Raw genomic sequence first — 20,983 nt, 5'->3', positions numbered from 1 at the left:
CCCCTAATGACGGACCTACTCGCAACGATAATTCGATGTATTTATTTATTTATTTATAAACAAATGACGCTTTTGTTGGAAGCGCAATAGCATTTAATTACTTTTTAGTAATTTAGGCTGTGAATTAACTACGGAATGTCCCACTTTGACATAACATGAGGATTCTGTCTGCTTTTTCAAGTTCATTGTTTAATTATTAAAATAAAGCCCCTCAGGATAACAACACTCACCTCAAGTATGTACTTATGTATGCATTGCAATAACATTAGCAAACAAACAGCAAACACTTCAGACTTAGAGGTCGGCGTAAGAGTGATGTCCCCTAACGTTTATACGTGATCTTCTTGTAACATTATTAACACTGTTAACACTTAACACTAGCGTATCCTTCTGTTTCAGACTGGTGTGTAGAGGAACACAATCTGCAGCAAATGGCTGGTGTGTAGTTCTTTATTTTTTTATCAAATCAATGTAAAACAAGGTACAAAAACATTCCCTTTTCAATTTTCAAATTTAGGATAAACTGTCTTATTATTTTTGTCCAACAGAAAATAATTTCCCCCCTTTGCCAAAGCTGATCCCCCTGAAGCCGTGCTTCTACCAGAACTTTGAGGAAATCCCGGACCAGCACCGCACCTTCTGTAGACGCCTCTACCACCTCTGGATATGTGGGTCACCTTTGGCATGGCTGCACGGGGTTCTGGCAGAAAGGACACCCACCCCCATAATACAGCACTTTATTTCCCCCTGTGTTCTGAGACTAGATGCTCCTTCTCCCTTATGTAGAGCGGACACTCTCATCACTTTATTTTAGTTAAGGTGTCAATAAAATCTTTGTTCACTTGCACCATGTTTATCAGGTTTCTGTAGTTGAGCAGAGATTTACAGACATCAGTTACTGTAGACACCCCATACAGCTGAACCTAAGCTCTGTATTATTCTGTAGCCTTTTTGCTAAGAGGGGGGTCCACTATGTTCATCCTGCAATGTGTGCATATACATTTGTTTCTAGATGTGTGCTCCCTGTAGAATATAGTATAGATACAGTATATAGTATAGATGTATGACAGAGAATCATTCTCTGTCTCTGTGTACGTGTTTCACTCACCAACATCAATGTGCTGTCTCTTAGTATACAGTGCTACTCTGGCGGCCAATTTCATTGGCTGCTTGGCATGGATGTTTGGTGGAGGGGGCGTGACTAACTTTGGCCTGTCCATCATCTGGCTGGTCCTCTTCACACCTTGCTCATACGTGTGCTGGTTCCGACCCATCTACAAAGCCTTCAGGTGAGCTTCACGCAGGTGGTGTTTCCCAGTGCTGCTTTGTGGAGCACGCAGGCCTTTCACCTTTGGGCTCACACAACAGTGTTGCTGTTTAAATTCATAAAGGACATGTTAATTAGCACTAAACAGGAGTTGGAGCACTGAGCACCAGAAACCAGGAGAAGACTGTATGTGTGTGTGTGTGTGTGTGTGTGTGTGATTGAATATGTAGCCTCCTGTAAAAGATTCTAAGGTTTAAATGCAGCATAGGGTATATTAGTGCCTCACTAATTGAGTCTGTGGATTGTAACTATTAGCGTATTCATAAATAACTTATTCAGAAATATATGTTATGGTTATAAATGACTTGGTGCTCATAAAGAGTGAATGTTATGATTAAAGTTACTTTGGAGGACCAGCCACAGATTAATTATGCTTTTATTGTAATCATTACTAAACAGTGGCCTCAGTAATACTAGTAATAAAAATACTACATTATATAAAGTATGACATTACACACACACACACACACACACACACACACACACACACACACACACACACACACACACACACACACACATACATAACCACATTCTTACTAAAATACAAAATCTTAGTAGGAATGATATGAAACAATTTGAATGTGTAAACTGGAATATAAATATTTTTTCAGGACATTGCACATAGAGGACCATAACTCAGCACACTAGCTATAGGGGCCGTGTTTGACACCACTACCATGGGGCCTTGTGTGCACTGCTCAACACTTCTGAATGCTCGTATTTATAGTGCAGTAAATAAAGCCTGCGGATTTGACAATGTGGGACAGGTTACGGCGTCCACCACCTATTTGCAGGCGTGTCACCTTCTCCGCCTGTTGCCTGCAGGACAGATAGCTCCTTCAACTTCATGGCTTTCTTCTTCGTCTTCATGGCCCAGGTTGTTATCACCATTATCCAAGCCATTGGAATACCGGGATGGGGAGTTTGGTAAGAGTCAGCTACACACACACACACACACACACACACACACACACACACACACACACACACACACACACACACACACACATATCACATATTCACTCATCTACTGTGCATCTTTGTTTAATAATAGAGATGACACCATTATTATTAGGATTCTGTCTGCTCATTATTATAGTAAAAGCTATTCTTGTGCTTTATGAAAAATAATGTCCCTCTCTCATTTCCCCAGTGGCTGGTTAGGGACCGTTTCCTTCTTTGGAACCAGCCTCTTTGCCTCCATCATTATGTTGATTCCCACCATCATGTTTACAGCAGTGGCATCTTTCTCCTTCGTTGCCCTCACTAAGGTAAGACTGCTCATTAAACTCATGCTGGGACTTCTCTCCACAGCCCCAAAATGCCCTTAAACAATCATTATAACTTGAAATATTCTCCTGCACCAGTTCTCACAAGAGCACTGATGCCCGATGCCATAGGTCGTCGTCAGTTGTGCATTATTTTGAGCTTTTAGGACCCGCGTCTTCGGTCCGTCTTGCCAGGTTCACAACTTCTACCGGGGCAGTGGAGGCAGTGTGAGCAAGGCTCAGGAGGAGTGGGCCACAGGGGCCTGGAAGAACCCGCTGGTACACCAGGCAGCGCGGCAGGCTGCTCTCGGGGTCTCCCAGGGAGGCACGCAGGGGCAGCAGCACTCCAGCGCCCCCTGCAGCACCCAGATGTGAAGGGATGAACTGGGGCGTGAGCGTTGGCTCCAGTACCGAGGATGTATCGCTCGGAGGGAAGAGTGGGGTGGTGCATGTAGCTGGACAGACCGTTTTTAGATTTATTTGTAGCTGTTGGTCAGTCCAGAGGAAAAAATGTAGAATGCAATCTGAAACAGATAATATGTAGATGTATGCTTCTAGAAGTGAGAAAAAGCTTTTTTTTCTTTTTTTTACGCTGGGCCACCAAAGTAGCATCATTGTAAAATTAATTGTTCATTTTATGGAGCTGTCTGTGAATTTTGTCCTATAATACATGACAAACAAGTAGAATCTACTTAACTACATTTCTAATATGTATGCAGCTTTGGACAAAGTAGTAAACACCCAAATCTGTTAATACAGGAGTGTACACATAATGCAAAGTCTCAAGTAACCGTGCTGTAACTTGAAAAAGCTGGAGGTGGGGTTGTTTTATTTAAAGTTTTAGTTGCCTGTGTAATTATGCTGATTGGCCATAAATGTAAAGTATTATACGTAAGAAGTATACTATATTATTGTATGCATAAATGCAGTATGTATTTATTTTACACAAATGCAAATATATTGGTAATTGATTAAGTCATATTCAGTACAATACAAATAAATGTTACCCTTGTTTAAATCTTTTGAATTTGGTGTTAATTTATTGATACATTATATGCAGGTACTTAAAATGTTTTAACTACATGAGAAATATTGTAATACATCCAACAACATCTTATATTTGCCACTAATGTAAACAAACAAACAAATAAACAATAGCTCACGCTCCTGAGGGTGCAACTCAATTATTACCAGATTCTGCCAATAGGGGGCAGTGTTGTTCCATTAAGCAAGTTATACGTTATTTTACCACAGAGGCCAGTACAGGTTTTTCCATCCTTTGCTAATCCCTAATTTCCCTAGATGATCCTCTGAGTGAATGTGCAGTCCAGATTTCCTGTTGGAACACTGGCAGTATTGCCCCCATGTCCTCCATCAACTTTTCAGACTAATAAATTCACTCATAGTAAAACACAAATATAACCCTAGACAACACCTTGGGTGTCCTTTGAGATTGGCCAACTAGAGTCCGGATTACATTGCAAAGCCCTTTAAACAGATTTATTCTTTTGTCTTTCTTTCTGGTCACAATTTAGCTGTGCGACTCTCCTGCCCTAAGCAATGATATTAGGCTCATAAAGAAACCAGAAAGATTGGCCCCCTTTCCCAGGACGCTATAAAAATACCTTCACCTGCTACTATATTAGAAACACCTACCTTGTACCTGTGCTGATTGGACCCTTTATTGCACACACCCATCTTACAGGTGCAGTTGAAAGTGCACAATTGCAAAGTTCGCAAGGTGTCTGTTGTAGCATGCACCATCTGTTAGCCCCTCCTCCCTCCACCGAACACTGGTCAGTGTGCACGGGACCAAAGATCCGGTCATTTCCGCTAACATCTTAACGACTTGAATGTGGTTTTGTGCTGGTGCAATCAGACGCAGCAAGTTAATCGGACACAGCAGTGTTGCTGTGTTTTTGTTGTTTTTTGTGGGGTTTTTTTTTTGCGTGCATTGACACTGCTGGGTGGAGAGTGCACAAACATGGTCAGGACACACTTTACGGGAACAGGGCTATATATTCTAAATGCCTTTTTAAATAAGTGTTTCTAATGCAGAGGCATGTGAATGTTTATATTAGAGAAATTGCACAGGAACCTTTGATCATTATGTTAATCAATCCAGCAGTGCCCTAGTCCTGCAGATCTGTTTACTGGCATAATGTAACAAAATCATTACATTTATTTACTGTAGGCTGTGATTGCAAGACAACATTTACAGCAAAACATCAAGTTTTAAAGTCTAAGAAAGGAGTATAAACAATATGTACATCACACAGTATTTGTCCAGGCCCAACCGGAGGCCCATTACAGCCCCAGGCTGATAGTTTTGTTGTCGTGGAATCGGGTTCTCGCCGAAGTAACGGCCATTAAGCCTCGATCCCATTTGTCCGCCGTGGTATTCGGGTCGGTGATGGAGCAGAGCTGAGACTAATAACCTGTGTTCCCAGACCTTCCGCCTCTCGGCCCACTGTCTCCAGCCTCTCCCCGTCTGGGGCACAGAGGCCCAAGCAGCAGCCTCACATGAAAAACATGACGTGGGAGGGGGGAGCAAGAGTGGAAACAAGGAGAGACAGACAGGCAAAGGCCACACGCTGCGCGGGAAAAGTCGTAGAGGCCAGGGAGCACACAGGGGGCTTTATGTCCGACGGCTCTGGGAGGGGTCGGTCATGCTGTAGCAATGCATACATACAAACTCTCTCCTTTCTCTCTCTCACCTTCTCTCCTGTCTCTCTCACCCTGTCCTGTCTCCCTCTCACCTTCTCTCCTGTCTCTCTCACCCTGTCCTGTCTCCCTCTCACCCTCTCCTGTCTCCCTCTCACCTTCTCTCCTGTCTCTCTCACCCTGTCCTGTCTCCCTCTCACCTTCTCTCCTGTCTCTCTCACCCTGTCCTGTCTCCCTCTCACCTTCTCTCCTGTCTCTCTCACCCTGTCCTGTCTCCCTCTCACCCTCTCCTGTCTCCCTCTCACCTTCTCTCCTGTCTCTCTCACCCTGTCCTGTCTCCCTCTCACCTTCTCTCCTGTCTCCCTCTCACCCTCTCCTTCCCTCTCTTTTTCTTCTCTTTTTTCTCCCTCACTCATACTAGGGATTGCTTAAAATTATTTAGGCTTTTTAGTGGAATGGACATGGCCAAAGTCCACATTACATCCTCTATACGTATGGGCTTATATTTCTAAATATAGATGCTGCTTCTCGCAAGCCCATCCCACCCCACCCTGCCCAGTGTGACAAGTTTACAACACTTACTTTACTTTTGCCTTGAGCCTGAGCCAAGCAGGTACACAGGTGTTAAGTCGGCCCATAAGAGAAAGTGTAAATGAGTGAAACCCCAACGTGCAGAGATTCCTGTTTCAGTCTAAACACTGAACAGTTGTTTCCCTTTTGTCAATGCTTTTTCGAAAGAGTTCTCCAGTGGGCTTATTCCACTTCCATTTATTTACTTTTCATTTTCTCTGAGTTCACAGGCTTCATTTTGCAGTCAGGGCTTCTCAAAGACCTCGCTGTGTCGTGGTACGGAGATCAATACCATATTCATACTGCATGTATAACACTCACCCTGCACTCCCTCCACAGTCTATGCATTCAGCTATACTGAGTGTCTGAATTCACTGAGTCGTGTTTCATTAGGAAACGGTTGAGCAAACACATCTGGTGAAGCTGCCCTTACCCAACAAACAACTGTGTTTGCTCTCTCACAATGCTTCCTGATGTTTGTCGGCTCTTGGTCAAAAATATGTTCACATCGCCTGATCATTACTCACACACAAACAAACGCTTAACATTTACAAACGACGCTACTCCCGTCATCTGTGCTATCTAAAAAAAGGCTACAAGTAAACAGGAAAAGGATGGTGCCTAATAAAGCATGCAGAGTGCTGTAGCTTTGTTACAAGGTTCAGAGCGTCGTGAGGCGTATGTGTGTGAATTTAGGAATGGGTTTGAACTTTGGAATGACGAGTGGTGTGGTTGCAGTTGTAGTGAGTGTCTGAAGCTCAGAAGGTGCAGACACCTGTACCTCCATTCAACCGGTCATTGGTCCCAGCTGAAAGGTTCTGTACACCGCTCTTGAACAAGAAACTAGGCCCCAGGTCTGCTTGGAGAATGTGGCACCACCCTAGTGGAGAGTAATGTGGGATGTGGTGGGAATCCACAGCATCAGGGATGAGCTAATACACTGAGGAGCAGAGCCCAATGGCCTACGCCCATGTCCCCCCCCCCCATTTGTTTTGATTGCCTTGGTCTGTTAACTCGCATATCCTTGCCTCACTTTGCCTAGCTGGTCGTGATGAGGATTTATCATCCCGACCGTCCCTGACGCATGGAGTGACCTTGGGAAGGTGGGGCTGTTTTTTGTTGTGTCCAACCAGCGACAGGTGAGCCCTGTCTAGGAAACCTCAGATGAGACGGATTTTGCCAACAGGACGCCCGGAGCGTGGGAGCCGTCGAGCGGCGTGGTAGAGGGTCACGTGGGTCGGGCCGCTCCCTAACACCCCCCCCCCCCCCCCCACCACTCCCATATGGCCTTTCCCTTCTAACGACAAGGGCAAACAAATAACATTTAACAGCTGTTAACTGGCCTATGGCACTTGATCGCTGAGCTGGTAGGCTGAATGTAAAGATGGTTTTGTTTTTCTGCTTCTTCTCATTTCTCAAGTGAAAGATCTTTCCCTAGTCTAGCCTTTCTTTCTCTCTCTCTCTCTCTCTTTCTCTCCCTCTCTTTCTCATTCCCCCCTCCCTCCCTCCCTCTCTCGACCCTCCTGCACTGTTAAAGATAATCTCCTGTGACATGTGTCCCATGTAGTGAGTCGTTAGTCATTTGATTAAAAGCAAAATCAGGGCTCCTCTTTTTACAAAAATCACCTCCAGACCTGGTGCCGTGATGCAGACCTGGTGCCGTGATGCAGACCTGGTGCCGTGATGCAGACCTGGTGCCGTGATGCAGACCTGGTGCCGTGATGCAGACCTGGTCCGAAGCACAAATTGCCTGGCGTCTTCTCACACACCAACTGTGGCCTCGCAACAAAGCCCTGGATTTTTGTTTATTTATTTATTTTGTTTGTTTGTTTATCTTTGGGTGAATGCGGGTCATGGCAGTCCAAAATCATCACATCGCAGGTTAACCTAAAGAAATCCTTGTTTCCATGTAACCCTAGACCTAAGCATCCAGGTCTTTTTTTACATTTTAAATGAACATTTGCCTTCCACATGCAGTTTGAGTTCATTGTTGTCACCTTTCTACAACCCACACTCAAAATGTAACTCACACACAAAATGTAAAAGATCTGATTGATGCCTCAAAATTTACTTATTCAATCCCTGTCTTTCTCTTTCTCTCTGTCTATAATTCTGCATTGACGCTCTGTGTCTGTTGTCTGAGCAGTGAGGGGTAGCAGGTCTCCTTCACTCCATCATCTCTGTCTAATGTGAGAGAAGTCTCAAGAGTGGCCCTGGGTGTGTTTACTCTAGAGCTGAATCACACTGAAATCACAGTGAAACACTCGTAGCTTTGTTCGAGTCTTCCCACCCTGCTCCAAGCCTGATGTCATGGGAGAGGAACTCCACCACGACCCCTTCTCCTTTGCCTGGCCCATTTAGGGACGCTGGTGACTGAGCACGTATGGGCGTCAGCTGAACTGTGGGCACGGTACAGTGCACCCCTAAAAATTACCACAATCAACAGACTGCCCTTTAATTGATAATCACAGTAATTGCTGGGTGTTTGTGTGTGTGTGTCCATTCATTTAAGTGCGTTAGTGTGTGTTCGCCTTTGGAGGTAGCATGTTTCTCAAAGACTCTCTCTTTTTAAGCATATCCAAGTATTGGTGCTTCAACAAAAGGCCCTTCATGCAGCGCTCTGCTGGGTTGCGTTTTTGCTATTCCCTTCTAATGAACTGAGTAAGAGAGCCAAGACATCTGCTGGCAATACGCCTCAGTCTTCAGATCCACAGCTTCAAGGATTCACGTCAGGTTTCTGTTTTGGTGGCCATGCAATGTTGTGTACATAGGTTATTATTATTATTATTATTATGTTGCTGATGTTATATGTTTTTGAAGTGTAGTCCTATATGGATTTACACTTCATGTTTCTTTGTATTATTATTTTGACAATATTATGCCTTGCAGAGTTATGTCATTCATGGGTTGGGCTGTTCTTCTGACTCCAAAGGGACTGTAATGTTTCAGCATGTGCAGCACACATAGGGCTCCATGTGCAGGAGTCATCATTCTGTGTTACAGTACGCTGTCGTCCTCATTCTGAGGTGTCCATGGAGGGTAAGGCACCGAAATGGGCCACTTCAGTTTGATGGTCACATACAGAACAACTGTCCATTCATGGATGTCAACACTCTCCCCATGTGCAATGATGCAAATGATTCATTGCATTTTGAAAGCAAACGTCAAATTTACAGCAAGCATCCCAGACCGCTATCATCCGCTATCCCACATTTAACTGCCAGATGACATCTTTGTGTTTTCCAGTATGGAGAGGCAGGCAATGCATGTTTCACAATCATTATGTTCTTCTGTTAGATCAAGTAACCACAGAGAGGAAGACGACGACACATTCTTCCTCTTGACTGGCTGGAGCTAGTCCTCCACCTCTTCATCTTTACTAGACACATACTCACCTCTTAATTCTGCGGGGAAATGACAACTAATCTAGATGTCAGTTCAAAAGCAACGACAGCTAGAATAAATATTCCATGCTGTTGGCAACAATAAAATTATTGTGAGACACGATCAGCTTCCTGTGTTTGCTGTTTGGGCCACTATTAACCACAGGCAGTGTTGGAAGGTGCAGGAATCAATGTGTGAAACTTCCCTGGGCATTGTAACAGCACGGCGACAGACTGCTGGTCGTACATTTTCGGCTTTATTTGATCCAGTATACAGAAGCAAAGAAAACAACTGGCACAAAATTGTGATTCGAAGGGTCACGTGTGATCTGGCACACGTGTACGTCGCCACGCCACCTTTCCACGCTAAGCTTCTAAGTCAAAGCTCAACAGAAGTCTACTGCGCCCATCTACAGAAGTCTACTGCGCCCACCTACAGAAGTCTACTCACCTCGACCAAAGTTGCTGTATGCTTAGTGGAATGCGATACAATATGTCATTGATATAAATGGAGAAAATGAATAGAATAAGTAATATCAGCACTGATTCTCCCCACTTTGGTCCCCTGGGTGAGGCACATGGACTGTGGTCTGCTGTACTTTGAGAAAGGCACACAGGCAGAAATGTGCCGGTGCGTTCGGCTTTTAAGAATTTACAATCATGCAACGTGCCTACATAGTAAAGGCCTTTTAAAGCATAGTGAAAGACTTTGAGAGTGAGTAGCTTGTATATGGCTTGTATATTTTTTTATGTCTTTAAAGTTCATATCTGTTGACGATTTAAATGAAAAATTGGAAATGTATAACTGAAGGATTTATCACCTTCTAGAGTTACTGATAAATCCTGTCTAAATTTAATGAAGCCAAATGCTTTTTAGGAGATACTAGGCACATTTTATGTAAACATAAAGAGTGACATGTTAAATAATGACGTATTAAAATGTGCTACTTAGACTGTGTGGGTTCCTTTGAGTGTGGCAGAAATGGGAAGTGCCCTCCGCACATTGGAAACAACAGCTAACTCTCTCAGAGGTAGGCTGACATGGCATTGAGCTTGTCAGTGACATCAAGCTTCCGGCTTTAGTTTTGCAACAGTAGTATCGTCAGAGTTACATTCCGATGCAGCAGAGCTATTGAACAAATGAAGGTAGAATCATATCTGAAGATCAGAGAAACATAAATGCCTGGAATGTAAAAATATAAAATAAAATACAGCAATAATTCATTTAAAACAGTACTTGAGACATTTGAATTGAAAGAACAGAGAAAATTAATGCAGTTTAAATTAATTCCTTTCTTTTCTACGTAAAGTCAAACACTAGTGGGCTGTCACATAAAGTTAATGATAACCTATCTGACCAGTGTGGATGGCTTCAGGCAACAATATATATATTCCAGAACTGGGCATTACTATTCACATGATACACGTTTAACTCAAAAGGTTCAGACACAGAAGAACTCAAGACCTAAATTGGGCTTTTAATCCACAGTATACACTGTGGTGAAAAACAAAACAAAAAAAAAACAAAGAAAAAACAAAGCTGCCAACTGCTAGATGCAATTGATACTTGACTTTTGTTAGATTATTTTCACTCGCAAAATGAGGCCTATATATTACCTGTAAGATTAATATTCAAGAATACAACAAAGCTGATTTCACACGGACACTAGAAGTGTTGAGCATTCATACACCTGTGAGCCAAGCGCCAGGGTTCATCACACAGATGGAATCCCTTCATCCGATCCCTCTAGCTCCCTGTGGCCTGGGCAAACCTTCAGTATATTAAATTGCTTCACTGGTCAAGCTCAACATACCTTCCTGAACATATGGATTGATAGTAAAATGACTGATGCATCTAGAGTTCTGAAAAATTTCCCTCATCCATATGATTATTTTACCTTGACTGCGATGAAATTATTGCTTCCTGTTGTGTGGTCTCTTTCTCCAGACAGTACTAATGAGGGCTTAGGGGACCTTTCCTGATATGAATTGGTGATTTACAATTTGACAGTATCATTTCTGGGCTCAGTCATTTACATTTCAGCAAACAGACTCCATTCCATTTAATCATATTTTTGTGCCAAATATTTTTGCCAGTGTTTCAGACTGACTAAAAGCTTAGCAGTCCAAAGTCTTAGGAATAATCTTGTATTTCTCATATTTTCTCTCTTTGCATGTGTTTATTTCTGTTTGTTTATCCCCCTAAGGAACAATTTATGTATCTGTATAAATACATGTTGTTTTTGTGTGTGTGTGTGTGTGTGTGTGTGTGTGTGTGTGTGTGTGTGTGTGTGTGTGTGTGTGTGTGTGTGTGTGTGTGTGTTTGGCACAATGTGAAGGGGAAATTATTTGGGACCCCTCAGTGTTGGTGTGAATGAGGCTGTAAATATAGTTCAATACATGAGTCCATGTTCACGCTTGGTCTAAGGGACCGTAAAAAACTCACAAAACAACAAAAACATGGAAAAAAGAAAAAACAAATCATGTCAACTTTTATACCATTCACATTTCAATGGAACAGCGCCTCCAGGAGCCCTAGCTTCAGAGAGTCGTCCTGCCCCAGTGAATCTCAGGATCTACACAAACAAGCAAACAAACAATTACATGGACAGTAAAACACGCGTGCTGACATACAAACACCCAGTGTAAGAAAATTGTGCAAGCCCTAGGATTCAATTAGTGTTGTGAGTCCTGCTACTGGACGTCTATTGAATGAGACAGCCAGCTGATTAATGACAAATGTGCGTCGATATATGAGATGCCACATACATTTCCCTGGATTTCTTTGAGTGTGGATTCCACATTGTACTGGACATTAAATTCAAGGGAAATTAATTAAAGTTAAGGGAAGAGTTTTGAACTCACTGGGAGATCTTGCAGTTCGTTGTCGTGACGAAGCGCCCTGTGTAATGAATATTACACCTGACGACGTTGTTGGTGAAGTCAGATTCAAGAACCAAGTATTTGGGATTAACTTGGAGCTGGAATTCAGATGGAAGAGAGGGGGAATATCTCATTATAGGCCGTACTTTTAATAAGTGTTCGTAACAGCAATTTCCAGTGTCTTATCTGATTCGAGACAAGCCTACTGTCCTTCAGCTAAAGGTATTCGGTACCAAAAGCGTGTCATTCTTTTATGGGTCAAAACGAATAAGCCATTTTCTTTTGGTTTGGTTTTTTTTCCCAGGGAAGTTAGCCATGCCTGTATTCATACTGTTTATTAGCACAGGTCGCGCTGTGCACCATGCTACTTAAAAAAAAAATGCTAATTTGTTAGCAAATTTGATGCTTGGTCATATGGTTTATGACTCCAGTCCTACTAATCATCTCAAATCGAATCTCCATGATCCAATTGTCCCGAGATTTGTTTGTGATTTTTCAGTGTTCAAAATGGTCTGAGGAGAAATCAAATGTAGGCCTATAGGAGAGGCAGCCTTTGTGTGAGAGTGCTGGATTTCATTAAGGCCACACAGGTGAGTAAGATTGTTACCTTCAGAATGTAGTTTCCTGGTTTGACATCTGTGATATCGATCCACTGGCAATCAATGTCTGCATTGTATGTATCATAGCAACCTGTACTAAGACCCTAAAACAGAAGAAAATTGAGAATTAACAGGTCTCGCTGACCCATCTACACATATTTACTAAGTGGGTGTCGATTGAATATTGGCGCTTTTACAGACGCTTTTACCAGTGTGACTTAAATGAGCTGGCCGCAGTAATGAGACGCTTCACCTGTGTGTGAGCCGTACAGGCGTAACGCTTGAGATGGCCGAAATCGCACGTGGTGTCCTCCAGACAGAAGCTGGCTTTGTGTCCCTCCGCTACCTTCCTTCCAGTGCTCACTTCCAGTAGATCATAGTGACTGAATTCATCCATACTGTGGTAGTGTCTGTGGGGAGAGATCAAGGAGACAGTGTGTGTGTGTGTGTGTGTGGGAGGGGGAGAGATAGACGTGCACAGGTCCATTTATTTACACAATATAATCGAATAAAACCAACAACGCAGCAAATTCTCTTCCATTTGGACTTGTTTATCCTGCATGTCAGTCCAGGACACACTGAGAACACAGCGCTTGTGGTTAATATCTGCACTGTATGCCACAGGGACAATTCAATCAGTCACCAACTACTGCAAAGCACTGTTGAACCAGCAGCGACTAGTGCTAAAACCCTCAATTCAGACCCACCTCACCCTTTGTGAGTGAATCAGTGATGATTCTGTTCAATGCAGTACATCCTAATATACAAATGTGAAATATTAACAAGCCAGTGAGTCACCAGCGCACAACTGTACATTACTCATTATTGTAAGTTACTGATATTCATACAGGCCACGTTCCTGGCACAGGTCTTAAGTGTTCTGTTGGTAAGGCGTGTTCTGGTAGGGGTAGGGCGGATGATGTAAGCCGTGGAGAATGTTGAATCAAAACGAAACTCAATATGTCACTACCCTTGGTTCACCTTATGGTTTGTGTTGGTAAAAAAAAGCTTTTTGGACTGCCATCAAGGGTTTACTAAAGGGCAAAACACAAGGCATGTTCTGTGAGACGAGGGACTGACAGGGAGTGCCTCAGACTTTCCACTGGGCTAAAATGCTTCCCATAACCAGGGCGATTCTCCCCGGCCTGGGAGGTAACATGCCGTCCAGCTGCTTGTAACCTTCTTTAGATGGACGGTCTGTACGTGCTGCAGTACGAGCCAGAATTTAAACTCACTGAGAAAAAAAAATTTAAATAAGCCCAAAAAGTCTTTGCTATGAGGAAAGAGTGTAAGAATTTTGAGGCGAAACTGCTAATGAGAGCAGCTCAGAGAAACAGAGAGCAAAGGAGCTTAATTAGTAGTAATCACTGTTGCTAAAGGGCCAAACCTCTGTCCAGAGAATTTATGCACAGTAAACAAACTCAAATGAAATGCAGAATACAAGCATCACACATGCTTATTTGGCAACTGGTCTTCAGCTTATCTACATTGCAAATTTGTTACTGAGGGCTGTTTTATGACTACAGCACAACACTTGTACTGTGTAGATTTTTGTTTGGTTCTGTTCATATTACATGGCAAGTATTAAAAACTATGGTAGCCTCAACTAAATCCTCAATGAGACTTATCTATCAAGGTGAGGAAACCCTTCTCATGTCACAGACGGAAAAGATATGAATTAACTAATGCCGATGTATCTTTGTGTTTGACACACGTTAACTTTGTAATCTCTGACACTGAAATCATATTTGATGGCCATTGCCTTTGGAATCTCTAATACTGCACCAGCATAAATAATGACCTGTAACCTTGGGTAATGGGTACCAATCACTTCTGACTTTACTGGATGGGTAATTTTCTGCAGGATAACAATGAAAGTAGTAAAACATCATTTGTAGTTAAACCGTGCACCCAAAAAAAAAAAAACCCTAACAAAACTCGGAGGACCAAGAATATAAAGTGGAATTTCAAGTCCGTTCAAACATCATCAGTGTTTATGTTTTAGAGCATGTTTTTTCATTGACACTCTTCATACGGTAAATGGCCTAGCTAATGAGAGTGAGCAACCCGTGTGAGTCAGATTCACAGAGAGTAGTCATAATCTAAACCAGGCAGTCAGTAAGAATTCAACATTCATTTCCTTTTAGTGCAGAGGTTTCATCTGTATCCGTAAAAAGTGGCGTCTTTGCTAGCATGAAAATGAAATGCAAAACAGATGCTAGTCTAAAGAGCTGTTCTAGATTGGTAATATTGACAGCTGGTGACAACACTTCATTCTAATTTTTTAAAAGCTGCCAAAAATGACACAGGAAAAAAAATGTCAAAGACTGTATTTCAGTCCAGGCTGCTATGAGTGCTCTCAGATTTAGCGCTGATCTAGGAATAAACATACTCCTGTGGACTGGTTTAAACCAAACTTGTCTGTGACGCTCACTGTACAGATTGATGGGAGATAGTGATTGGCTCAGACTCACTGGTGACAGCTGTGCCACTCCCACGTGTGCCGGGGTCTGTTGGGCAGGAAGTCGGCCGTCCCCTGGTTCTTCACTCTCTGGGGGAAGCGAAGGAGCACCCGCACGTCATAGTCAGTGCTGTCAGGACCGTAGGCTGTGCTGTGAATAAGAAACACTATGTGGGTCATAGAGTTGTGACTGCAACTTTTCATTAGCGCCATTCACATTAGACACATACTTGAGCGTCATTCGCCATTGTCTGTCCTACGAAATAGGGAAAATCAGGTAGTGAATATTAACATTGACGTTTCCTCAGAAAACAAGGAAGTGTTTACCTGGCCAGACACTTTTCCTCGGCAGCGCAACGTAGGGAATACATGTGGGAACGCTGCACATACGTGGAAGCCTGGACATAGTTTGGATCGGGAACCAGGTCTGGCAGACCTGATTACAAGAGACAAGACAGCAGGCCCCTTATCACTAGGAAAATAAGCACAAATTGTTACGGAGTCCATATAGTGATGCCATTATTAAATTCATTATGCTAATACCTTCAAACGTGATGAATATTTTATCATGTTAAATATTTAGCGGATGCCTTGTGCCCAAAATCTAACTCTACACTTGGCTCCTTTCTTTCCGGAACATGAATCTTAAAAATCTGCAATCTGAATTGCAAGTATCCACCAATAGACAATACTGAAGCTTTTAAAATAAATGTGCTTTTATGTCAATATTTAATGGAGTCTAGTTTCAAGGTCAAGGAAAAAGCAATTCAAACAGAAAGATGATACGTGATGGGGAGTGAAAGCTGAGGTGCTGAGGACCAGCACCAAAGTGATCTCACCTCCCTGCTGGTGCCACAGCAGGCTTGAAACCAGCTCTGTTTAAAAAGAAGAAACTATATAATAAATAGAGAAGAACAAAACCATCGGTAGTTGTCCAGGCTAATGTTTGCATCACTTCCAGGGAGAGGAAAGGCATAAACAACCATGGAACCAAGAACTGGTTCAAAAGGGACCAGCTTGATAATGATTTTAAACTTGCTCAAATGCTGTTGGTAAAACACAGAAGCACTTTCCCTGCACAATGACTGGTTTCAGTGAGAGCTCTGAATACACTTCCCATTGTCGCCTCTCCTGGAAGCTTCTGGAAGCTTCCTGGGTCAGGTCTAGCAAATAGTGTAACAGGACTGTGAAAAGCTTTGCAGTAGAGGTCTCTTCTGCCTTCTCCTACTCCTAACAAGGCTTTCCGTGTGTTCCTAGGGTTAGGCCTTGTTCGCTTGGTTAGCAAGTGCTTTCAAGAAATACAAACCATTATCTGAAATGTCTGAGAAATGTTTACTCGTTTCATTTCATGCACCCCTCTGCACAAACCCCCTGGTATCGGGTTCCGACATAATTCCAACATATTTCACCTAATTTCATGTGAGAAAGTTAGAGCGAGAGTTATTAAACACCCATATAGAGTATATTAAAAGCTACCTTTGCCATGCTCATGTGTACAGACAAGTGACATGACATACAGCATGTATCCTGTACAATTATAGCACCCAATGCATAAACGTGTGATGTAGGACTGAATGGCTTTGAACAACAGCAAAACAAACTGAATCATCTTGGCTTCCTAATGTCCCCCGTGCTCACCATGTGGAGACACAACTAAAACAGCACTGCAGATGTTCAAAACCTAGTATTCTGTATTTCAGGATTTCAGGACTTGATTAACAGACATTCATGCAAGTAGGCACTTACACCAAAGGATAACTAGATAATAATAATTAAATTATGTGAAACATGTGACTTCTTTATACAGTATATGGCATCACAGGAAGTTCTTAACAAGAAGGTCAACTTTAAAACAAATAGAGTGGTTGGTTTAAGGTGGTAGGTGTGGAATCTCACACAGTGCTGAGAAGGTTCAGCAGCCCATGAGCAGTATTACCTTAAAAATGCACAGTATGTTTCATTCAGGGTAAACGTGCCTTGTGTCATCACTTATTTCATCATATATCATAATAAATGAGGCAGGCAAGAAACACCCACGTCTGTGATCGTGTAACTTCTTAATGTCCAGTTCAACCTTTTTATGCACATTTTTTCCTGCTGTTGTAAGTTCCTATAAAGTGGGTGTCCACCCCTTTCTGTCAGCCTCATGACTGTTTCTTTGAAAAGGGAGTGGATCAATTACATGTAAGAGAAAGAGTAGCATGACTTTCATGAAATGAGCCTACAGTCTTGGACTCTGCTATGACTGGGTCTGAGGTTCATATGGCCTGCGAGAATACCCTCCTGCCCATTCCAATTAACACACACACACACACACACACACACACACACACACACACACACACACACACACACACACACACACACTCACACAATTTGTAGTTTTGGAGCCAGCAAAATATTTTCTATTTCCTGGGGCAATGGACCCCATGTGTGATGGGGATTTTCCATATATATGTTAGAATATCCCCCCCTCCCCAACACTCACAGTCCCACCACAAACTGCATTTAGCCCTGAGTATCTCACCCCACACTTTATTGCATATAGTAGGACCATTCACCCTGGAAACTAGCCCCTTGCAACCCCCCGCCCCCTCTGCGTTGATGAAGTCACTGCCATAACTCTTACCAACTCCCCAAAACATTTCATGCAGACTGCCAATCCATATGCTACGCATGCACTCGCAGGTTCCGCAGCACCTGGTTCTAATAACAACCTGGCCACTAGCAAAGGGTGAACTTGCAAAGCCTTTGTTTGTAAATTGAAACGCTGTGCAAGGGGATTGGGGAATGCATGATGTCAGAGAAAACTCTCGGAGTTCAGAGGAGAGCTCGGGATTTGGGAGAAACAAACAGAGAAATCTCCTAGAAAATAACGTCCCTTCCCAGCTGCACAAGCAAATAACTTTTGAATCAGGCAGTGCAGTTTGTGTCCCTTGGGCTTTCAGTTTGTCCAGTCCAAAAGGGTCAGGCTTGCCAGGAAACACACAGAGATGGCAGCAGAGCTGCATTTTTTAGATCTCGTTCATTTTTTTCCCTCCTCTCATTTCCTTTCCCTCAAAGAGAAGGGGAGATGGTTTGAAGCAAGCTCCACACGTGCATCCATTTCACATTACCACCAGCTGTGCAAATGTATTAGCATCTTTATGGTACACAAAACATTGTATTACACTATAGTCCACAGTAAATAAGTTACAGCTCAATAAACTTTTTTAGCTACAAAGAATAGATATCCATCATTAGGTACAAATAAAATACAGACCAACAAACCAACAGATGGGAATTAGAGAGATGCCTTAAAATTTGACAGCTACTACTCTTCTTGCTATGCACGTAAAACAAAAACATAAGGGGAGGCAAGTCAGATACTATAAGCGAAGGAATGCAACACATGAAATGAATTGTCTGAAGCTAGCATGCTCACTGCACACGGTACCTCTTTGCTGAGGCCGGAAGATGCTCCCCACGTTGGCGCTGCTCTCCGCGGTGTTGGAGGTGAGAGGGTTTCGTGCAGGTTGCTGAGGGAATGGTAGCCGTGGCTGGGGCATTCCGAAGGGTGGGAACTGCTCATACTGGGGGCTCTGCAGAGCAGGCTGGCTTGCTGGTCCCACACCCACGGGAACTCTGGCGGAGAGGGGCGGTGATGCATTAGATGTGTCGGGGATGCCTGCCGTGTCTTCGTTGTACAAGCTGTGCGTATAGCGGCGGTCCAAACCATCTGAGAATGGGGGTTGTGCGGGTTGGACGGGAGCTGCTGCGTGTGGCTGACCGTAAGGTGGGTAGTAGCGGTAGCTGTCGTCGGGAAAGTCGGACCTCGGGGGAAGTGGAGCTAACCCTCCGCTATTGAATCCACCTGCCCCGACCGAGTAGCTGCTCCCAGTGGAGTAACCACCTCCAGCATAACCCCCTCCTCCATATCCTCCACCGCCCGTGCCTGCTGAGTATCCTGTCCCACGGAAAGGTGGCTCAAAAGGGTCGTACGGCACAGGGTAGGAGGGCTGCTGCTGGAATGGGTATTGTGGATAGGAAGGCACGTTTAGGGAAGATGAGGAAGATGATGACGATGAGGATGAAGAGCCTGGGGAAGTTCTGTAACGAGTGCCGGAGGAGGATGATGACTGAAACCGCCCGGATTCACCTGTCCCGACTGTACCTTGGCGCCAATTTTCTGGTACCTGGCCAAATCCGAAGGGATGGCGGGCCTGGCCCCGGACGGTTTCCGAGCCGGGTCTGGACGGTGCCTGCCTGCGCACGTTTCCACCCTGAGGTCTGGATCTGCGGTTTGGGCTGTCAGCTAAAAGCACGCGGTGGCTCCTGTCCTGCTCCTGTCCCCGTGCAGGGATGTATTCAGCTCCGCTGTTTAACAGGCTGAACAAGCGACCATTATTCTCCCATTGAATCATCTGCCTCCAGGGGGTTGAGGAGGAGTCTTGCCCCTGCTCAGGACCTTGAGCCTGGGGCTGAGCTTGCGACCAAACCCCGAGTGTGCCCAGCAACATCCATACCCAACAAAACATGACAGCAACTGGCACCATCTTCACTTACATGGGATGCTCAAAATCCTTATGACAACAGTAAATTTCTGCAAGTTAAAATTCACACACCCTCAAACCCTTAGAACAAACATAAACTTTTTAAACCAACCCTTTGATCCAGATTGAGCAAGACGGCCATAGAGAGGGTTTTTGCAGTGTCCATTTCAAGCCTTTACAGTTCAGAAGCAATGCCAAAACTTGGTCGTTTGAGTTGTCAGTGGTACAGGCATACCTAAGAGGACGACTACTTCTGAGGCCCCAGAACAGGCAGCGGTGTGGTGATCCTCCCTTTCCTGATAGTCTGGGTGTGGGTTTGTTGTCAGTGGACTGAGCATTGCTCTCAGAGTCTGTGGAGAAGACTGCCTATTGCTCTTGACTCTACTTCACTATTTGCGTCTCTGATTGCTTACAATGGGCTGGGAAAAAAAAAAAAAACCTCTCCCAAACTTCCCCCCCTTTTCTCCTGCACTCTGACTCTTTTTTCCCTTTAAGTGCAGATGCCACATGGCCCTAGTGCTAGAGCTGTTTTGCCAGACCTGTGGACTTCCAGAGTCAACACCAGCATCTGTGGAGACACTTAGATCGCTAGCATGCCTCATGTTCTGTTCCGAGCACAGATTCCTTTGATCAATGGGGACAAGCAAGGACGTTCAGTGCACAGCTTGGGTTCACCATAGTCACGAGCAGTTTTTTTAACACTCATCATTTTAATAGTTCACAGATGAGAAGTATCTAATGGGGTACAAAGAAGCCCAGATCTGTTTCAAATAGATCTGGCCAAATGAGCTGATAAAAAGGGCAGCCATGCTCGTTTGATAAACATTTCTCCATAAAACGGTGATGAAAAAAAAAAACCTGCAGATCACATAAATGAAATCAAAGAAACAGAGGTCCTTTGTGCTCAGGTGGTTTAACTGCGAGCGGTTCATTCCATTAAGTCTGAGGAAGAAAAAACATCTTTCACATACAGAAAGTGCATTAAGTGTTCTGTGGAGTGCCATTAGGTTCCCCTGGACTGCTGCTGTGTTGTAAAGGAGGAGGTGTTATCAAAGCTGGACTGTTCTGCAGCCCCATTTGAGGGTTTCCCTTGTGACTACTTCCAAATGCACAATAGGCCAAAGACAGCTTGTGTGCAGCACTAACTAGCTGTAGGACTCTGTGCTGTTAGTCACTCCCTCTTTGTTATAGTTTGAAGTATGCACAACCAAAACATAGTAAATGACTCAATTATTTTCAATTAGAAAAAATAATAATGAAATTATTTTATTATTTTAAGCTTATTGTAAAAAG

At 43.6% G+C, this 20,983-nt stretch overlaps 2 protein-coding genes across 2 annotated transcripts; one reads left to right on the top strand and one right to left on the bottom strand.

Annotated features, from left to right (window-relative positions):
* Positions 1–431: 431 nt before the first annotated feature.
* Positions 432–2,973, top strand: scamp5b (secretory carrier membrane protein 5b). Its single transcript, XM_076997312.1, has 6 exons — positions 432–438; positions 549–668; positions 1,133–1,289; positions 2,156–2,257; positions 2,484–2,601; positions 2,794–2,973. Exons 1-6 carry the CDS (start codon positions 432–434, stop codon positions 2,971–2,973), a joined length of 684 nt encoding a protein of 227 aa, XP_076853427.1.
* A 6,486-nt stretch (positions 2,974–9,459) lies between these two features.
* Positions 9,460–20,100, bottom strand: loxl1 (lysyl oxidase-like 1). The gene is made up of 7 exons (XM_076989670.1): positions 18,595–20,100; positions 15,486–15,594; positions 15,172–15,309; positions 12,951–13,107; positions 12,706–12,801; positions 12,081–12,196; positions 9,460–11,791 (listed from the first exon to the last, which is right to left on the bottom strand). The coding sequence occupies exons 1-7, from the start codon at positions 19,691–19,693 to the stop codon at positions 11,785–11,787; spliced, it is 1,722 nt and encodes a 573-aa protein (XP_076845785.1). The 5' UTR covers positions 19,694–20,100; the 3' UTR covers positions 9,460–11,784.
* Between the last annotated feature and the right edge of the window lie 883 nt (positions 20,101–20,983).

The sequence above is a fragment of the Brachyhypopomus gauderio genome, chromosome 2, assembly GCF_052324685.1.
Source record: "Brachyhypopomus gauderio isolate BG-103 chromosome 2, BGAUD_0.2, whole genome shotgun sequence".
Classification (NCBI taxonomy): domain Eukaryota; kingdom Metazoa; phylum Chordata; class Actinopteri; order Gymnotiformes; family Hypopomidae; genus Brachyhypopomus; species Brachyhypopomus gauderio.
The sequence above is the reverse complement of the archived record's forward strand: the minus strand, read 5'-3'. Positions and strand labels throughout refer to the sequence as shown.

What these genes read in the sequence shown, in the direction of transcription:
- loxl1 (XM_076989670.1), bottom strand. Translation starts at nt 19,693, where the DNA reads ATGGTGCCAGTTGCTGTCATGTTTTGTTGGGTATGGATGTTGCTGGGC. An exon ending in GAGGAAAAGTGTCTGGCCAG is followed by an intron (nt 15,310 to 15,485) that starts GTAAACACTTCC and finishes TCTTATTCACAG; the next exon opens with CACAGCCTACGGTCCTGACA. An exon ending in GAGTGGCACAGCTGTCACCA is followed by an intron (nt 13,108 to 15,171) that starts GTGAGTCTGAGC and finishes CTCTCCCCACAG; the next exon opens with ACACTACCACAGTATGGATG.
- scamp5b (XM_076997312.1), top strand. An exon ending in CCTCTACCACCTCTGGATAT is followed by an intron (nt 669 to 1,132) that starts GTGGGTCACCTT and finishes GCTGTCTCTTAG; the next exon opens with TATACAGTGCTACTCTGGCG. An exon ending in ATACCGGGATGGGGAGTTTG is followed by an intron (nt 2,258 to 2,483) that starts GTAAGAGTCAGC and finishes TCATTTCCCCAG; the next exon opens with TGGCTGGTTAGGGACCGTTT.